Source organism: Carya illinoinensis, chromosome 12 (genome assembly GCF_018687715.1).
Source record: "Carya illinoinensis cultivar Pawnee chromosome 12, C.illinoinensisPawnee_v1, whole genome shotgun sequence".
NCBI lineage: Eukaryota > Viridiplantae > Streptophyta > Magnoliopsida > Fagales > Juglandaceae > Carya > Carya illinoinensis.
Window position 1 is genome coordinate 5,609,132 of NC_056763.1, and position 6,802 is coordinate 5,615,933.

Consider the following 6,802-nt stretch of genomic DNA (forward strand, 5'->3'; position numbering starts at 1 on the left):
CCTTTTCAAGGAAATAGTATCACGGCAAAGTGGAAGTGCAACTAGAGAGGGTACAAAGTGGAAAAGGAAAGCTAGGGAACAAGTTCCCATCCTAGCTGACATAACCAACCAACAACTCATACCTTCCTACTCCCTGAATCTCAAAAGGGCAGCTTATGGAACTGAGACTAGATCCAGAAACAGATTATCAAAGAAACAAAAAATTATGGTAACAAATGATCTGCAACCAATCAATGAACCAGAGGTGGTGGCTGTTCAACAGCCCCACCTATCCAAATGATCTGCCTAAGTTGGAATTGCTGGGGGCTTGGGAACCCCCGGACAATTCATGAGCTTCTCCAACTGGTGAAGACTAAGTCCCCACACATGGTTTTTCTTATAGAAACCAAGAGCTCTAGTGAAAAGTTGGAAACAATTAGAGTTAAAATGGGTTTTGATCACTGTTTTGCTGTAAAAAGTGTTGGACGAAGTGGTGGTTTAGGCCTTCTGTGGAATTCAAGTTTAGAGGTGAAGGTGGATACATATACCAACTGGCACATTTCAGCTTATGTAAAACTACCAAATGCTGATAAGTCATGGCTTCTAACGGGGTTCTATGGCCACCCTATTACAGCTAAGAGAGCTGAAACTTGGCAAATTCTTAAAGCTTTAAAGCCAGCACCTCAAGTCCCGTGGTTGTGCTTTGGTGATTTTAATGAAATAACTTGCTTAAGTGAAAAATATGGGGCAGCTATAAGACCATATAAGCAAGTTAGGGATTTCAGACAAACTCTGGCACAGTGTGAGCTAAATGACTTAGGTTTTCAGGGGGATAAGTATACATGGGCTAATAATAGAGAGGGGAGCAATTTCACCAAGGAGAGACTTGATAGAGTACTTGGGAACTCCGCCTGGATTGACAACTTCGAGGACCACTCAGTGCAGCACCTAGGTACTTATTCATCAGACCATAAGCCTCTATTGATATCCTTGAAAACACAGAAGTACAGGCCAAGAGAAAAAAGAATATTCAGATATGAAGCTAAATGGAGAACAAAGGAAGGATGTGAAGCACAAATCAAACGTTCCTGGGAGGATAGCCGAGGGTCCATGGTTAGTATTGACAGCACTTTGCAAAAATTGAGAAACTGCAAATTCTGTCTAAAGAAGTGGAGCAAAGACCAGCACAAGAAGGACAAAGCTGCCCTACAGTCAAAGTCTAAGCTGCTAAATCATCTAAAAGAACAAAATGAAGGCCAGAACTATGAAGAAATCAGAGCCATTCAGAAGGAAGTGGACCAGTTACTGGATGAGGAAAATACAATGTGGAAACAAAGAGCAAAACAGAGTTGGCTTAAGGAAGGTGACAGAAACACTTCTTTTTTTCACAAGTGTGCAAATCAAAGGAGAAAGTACAACTCTATCTCCAAGATTAGAAATGGGGCAGGGCAGGAGGTAACTAGTAAGGAGGGTATAAGTGGAGAGATACAAAATCATTTCAAAACAATCTTCACCTCTTCATTACCAAACAGCATTCAAGATTGCCTGGAATCTCTACCTTGCAAAATTAACACTGAAATGGCAGAAGTGCTAGACCAGGAATTTACAGAGGTGGAGGTTAGGGAGGCTATTTTCAGTATGAACCCTTTGGGTTCCCCGGGACCAGATGGTTTTCCAGCAGCATTTTTCCAAGATCATTGGTCGATAGTGGGCCCAAGAATTACAAAAGCAGCCCTCTCAGCTCTGAATGATAGCAAGTGGTCGAAGGGGTTGAATGAAACATTTATTGCCCTTATCCCCAAGAAAGCAAACCCCCTGCAGGTAGCAGATTACAAGCCTATTAGTCTCTGCAATGTTTTTTACAAAATCATTGCAAAGACAATAGCTAATCGGCTAAAGGCAGTGCTACCAGGCCTCATATCCCTTACACAGACTGCCTTTGTTCCAAACAGATAGATCACAGACAACATAATAGTGTCTTATGAGGCTCTACACACAATGAAATCAAGACTAAAAGGAAAAGAAGGCTATATGGCACTCAAGCTTGATATGAGTAAGGCATATGACAGGATAGAGTGGCTTTTTCTGAGGGAAGTCCTGAAAAAGATGGGATTTGGTCAGCATTGGGTCAACCTACTAATGAAATGTGTAGAAATAGTCTCATATTCAATCATCATTAACGGGGAAGCTCAAGAAAAATTTGTTCCATCAAGGGGTTTAAGGCAAGGGGACCCATTATCCCCTTATTTATTCATCATGTGTGCTGAAGTTTTAAGCAGTATGTTGAATCAAGCTGAGAGTGACAGGATCATTACTGGCCTACCTATCAGAAAGTCAAGATTATCCATAAACCATTTGTTTTTCGCGGATGACAGCATCCTTTTTTGCAAAGCCAACTCCATTGAATGGAGCAACCTCTATTTCTTGCTGGAAAAATATGAAAATGCTTCTAGTCAAAGGCTAAACAAAGAGAAAACCTCCATTTTCTTCAGTTCAAACACCCGAGAGGAAACCAAAGAAATTATCCTAAGCATAGCAGGGATAAGGGGATCCAATGTGTATGAAAAATATCTCGGGTTACCAGCCTTAGTTGGAAGGTACAGGAGCCAATCTTTCAGAGGTTTGATTGACAAAGTGCAAGCCAAAATTTCTAACTGGAAGAATAAATTTCTGTCTCAAGCTGGTAAAGAGGTACTTATTAAAGCAGTCATCCAAGCCATACCAGCATACAGCATGGGCATTTTCAGGCTTCCTAAGAGTTTAGTGCAAGAACTTAGCAAGCTAGTTAGAAATTACTGGTGGGGGCAACAGCATCAGGAAGCAAAAATAAATTGGGTCAGCTGGAACCAGATGAAGAAGGGTAAGAGCAATGGGGGACTCGGTTTCAGAGATTTCTCAAATTTTAACTTAGCTCTGCTAGCCAAGCAAGGCTGGAAGCTAGTCACTAATCCCTGTTCATTAGCAGCACAAGTTCTGAAGGTGAAGTATTTTCCAAATGGTCAGTTCCTCACAGCAAAAAAAGGACACAATTCTTCCTTTGTGTGGCAAAGTTTCATGGCAGCCAGACCGTTATTGTTGGAAGGGATGATGTGTAGAATAGGGAATGGTAAATCAACTGAGATATGGAAGGACAAGTGGCTCCCCATTCCTACTACCTACAAGCCTCAAGAGTCACTTAGATTCCTACATGCGAGCACCAAAGTATCTGTGCTGATTGATGAAAATACTTCACAGCGGAAGAGAGACCTGGTAACCACCATGTTTTCCAAAAAGGAGGCTGAGGCTATTCTGCACACTGTCCAAGCCAGACAGTTGGTATTGGAGGTGTACAACTTCGGGCTACTTTACAGTCAAATCAGCTTACCATTTAAAGAATGAACTGGAAGATCGACTTATGGGTCAGACATCAAAAGCAAGTACACAACAAGGCCCATGGTCTAGTCTATGGAGTTTAAACATTCCAAATGCCACCAAAGTTTTCCTGTGGAGGGCTTGTCTAAATGCACTTCCTACTCGCGCTAATCTAAAGGTAAGGAAAGTGGTGGAAGACACAGCTTGCCCTATATGTTCCCAACCATCTGAGACCATTGAACATGTACTGTGGGAATGTCCCTCAGCAAGGGATGTATGGTCTATGAGCAGTAGGAAGTTTCAAAAGGCCAGTATAGGTTCCTTTTCTTTGGTAGAGAAACTTGAGGGCTTAGTGGAATCAAAGGAGACAAAAGAACTTCAAACTTTTGCTGTAACTGCTTGGAACATATGGAAAAGAAGAAACGAAGTAATCTTCCAGGGGCACCTCACTCATCCCTCTGCAGTAGTAAGCCAATCAAAGCAACTGGTGGAAGATTTATAGAAGCTGTCAGTGAGCAAGAGGGCAGGGGTGCTGAAGCAACAAATCAACCAGGCGTGGGAGGCTCCCTCTCAAGGCAAAATTAAGGTAAACTGGGATGCTTCAGTAGACAAAGTTGCATGCAAAGTGGGAGTAGGGGTTATACTACGTGACTGGAACAGCAGTGTACTAGCAACGCTGCGTATGGAGCAGGATTTGTTCCCTGATCCCCACATGGCAGAAGCCTTTGCAGTCCAACAGGCTATTTTGTTCTGTAAATCTCTTGGCCATTGGGATGTTGTTCTGGAGGGGGACTCCTTGCTGGTGGTGGAAGGCCTAAAAGCTAAGTCAAATACTCTCAATTATGTAGGCCAGATTGTAGCAGACACCAAAGAAATTCTCAACACGTTCAGATCGTGGTCAGTAAGGCATGTTGTAAGGGCAACCAATGTAGTTGCTCATGCCTTAAGTAGGGATGCTTTTAGAATCAGTGGTCAGACCACTACTTTTGTACACATCCCACCTTGTATTCAAACTATGGTGACATAGATATCAATACAAGTCTCTTTTCAAAAAAAAAAAAGTGGGTTGAGGCAGTCCCTTGCAAATCAAATGATCATCAAGTTGTTTTAAAATTTTTGAAAGAAAACATTTTTGCAAGTTTTGGCATGCCTAAAGCCATAATCAGTGATAATGGCACCCATTTTTGTAACAAGCATTTCTTGGCCTTAATAAAGAAGTATGGTATCCATCATAAAATCTCTACTCCCTATCATCCTCAAACCAATGGACAAGCTGAACTAGCAAATAGGGAGATTAAAAACATTCTTGAAAAAACAGTTAACCCAAACAGGAAGGATTGGTCTTTGAGATTGTCTGATGCCTTGTGGGCTTATAGAACAGCCTTTAAAACCATTTTGGGTATGTCTCCATATAGACTAGTGTATGGTAAGGCTTGCCATTTGCCTGTAGAGTTGGAACATAGAGCGTATTGGGCCATTAAGCAATGCAATTTTAACATTGATAAAGCTGGTTGTGTGAGAAAATTACAATTGTCTGAGTTGGATGAGTTGAGGAAGGATGCCTACAACAACTCTAAGTTGTCCAAAGAAAGAATGAAGAACTTCCATGATAAACACATCCAACGTAAGACTTTTGAGCCTAATCAAAAAGTGTTATTGTACAACTCTCGGTTACACTTGTTCCCTAGTAAGTTAAGGTCTCGATGGAGTGGGCCTTATGTGGTACAAACTGTTTTTCCTCATGGTGCTATAGAGATAATGAATCCTCTCAATGGTAACATTTTTAAGGTTAATGGTCAAAGGCTCAAGCCTTTTATTTCTAACTTTGCACCTGAGGAATCTACTCTACATTTGATTGATCCTAATTGATGGTTCTTGATCTATCCATCTCTTTTCATTGTTTTCTTTTGTTCTTCAGTTTTTATTTTTGTTGCATTCCTTTCAAAGCTATCCAGGTACTTCCTTTTCCTCTTTCCTTTAGTTTTTCTTTGAATTTTCGGTTCTTCTTTTAGTTGTTTTGCCCCTTAATTGCTCTTTTTGTGTAAATTCTTTCGTTTCTCTTGCATCATTGAGGACAATGCTACAATCTAGTTGGGGGGTGGAAGAGAATTTATTTCTCTATTTGTATGCCTTAGACATATTTTGGTTCATTTAAAAAAAAAAAAAAAAAAAAAGGAGATCTGTTGAGGTCATGGAACATGTGGAATGTAGAGTAAATAAGAGTTTATGTCAAAAGAGGGATTTATCCATTTTTATTTAGTTGTTAAACCAAGGGAAAAATGTTAAAAGTTTTGCTAAAACACACACAACACATACCCGGAAGGCCTAAAAAGACTACATTGAGTAATTGTTGGTTGATTTACACTTCAATTGTTTGATACTCTAATGAACCATATCCTAATGGCTTAGGAAGAGATCTGAAATGAATTAAATGATAAAAGGGACAAGCCAGGGATCCAAAAATAAAAATAAAATAAAATAAATAAAAAAATAAAAATAAAATAAAAAAATAAAAAAATCCTTTAGGTAGACTAGTGGTGAGGGCTGACTTGTGAAAGTGTGGATAGGCGCACATTCATAGGTTCGATTCCCCCACTAGGAAATCTGAAAACATAAATTACATCTGTGTAGTGGAAAAGACTGCCTATTACTGGGGTCCTTACAAAAAAAAAGAAGTAGGCGCCTTTCAAAGTGTAATAGCGTGAAAGCCGCCACTACAATGGTTTTAAATTAGAGTAAGACCATGTGGTTTTCTCAGATTGGTTGTTGTGATTGAAACTGTTAATGTCTCTTGGTAGTCGATCTTGGAATTCTAACCCCATTTCTATGCACTTGAAAGAAAGCAAGCTTTGTTACATGTAATTCCCTTGGTTGATTAACTAAATGGTGTATAAATCTCTCAGTTGATACAAAATTCATATTAATCTATCTCCAGTGTTCTTAAACTCAACAAGTTATTTCATGGCATGTGATCCTCGAACTTCTTTTGGAATTGTAGTTGGAAAACTCACCTTCGGATGAATTCATTCACTTTATTTGCTAGAGTCTAGCAAAAAGCTAGTAGGGGGGTGTGATGAAGCGCTAAAACTGCATGATTAAGTTACTTAAGTGAATAAATTGTTTAATAAAAAAATGATTTAAGTACTTAATTATGCAATAGATCACAATACTTGAGTCAATTGATAAATTCTGGTATTTTTGTGCTTAAAAAGATTTATAATACAATTACTTCACATGACAATAAATATTTCATTTTTTTTCCTCTCATAACAGGGGTAGTTTGGGCAATACACATATGCAGTGGACTCACAATGCACATGCACACATTCGGACCATGCAGTGGACTCACACAGCACACATGCAGAAAATGCAAACATGCAACAAACCAACACATGCAGACATGCAGCGGACAGCACTCATACAAACACAACACACGCTGGAAAAATGCACACATGCAGAAAAGCATCACCAG

At 39.7% G+C, this 6,802-nt stretch overlaps 1 protein-coding gene across 1 annotated transcript; it reads left to right on the forward strand.

Moving 5' to 3' along the window:
• Positions 1-3,373: 3,373 nt before the first annotated feature.
• LOC122289229 lies at positions 3,374-4,357 on the forward strand. Its single transcript, XM_043096207.1, has 2 exons — positions 3,374-3,721; positions 3,833-4,357. The coding sequence occupies exons 1-2, from the start codon at positions 3,374-3,376 to the stop codon at positions 4,355-4,357; spliced, it is 873 nt and encodes a 290-aa protein (XP_042952141.1).
• The last annotated feature ends 2,445 nt before the right edge of the window (positions 4,358-6,802 follow it).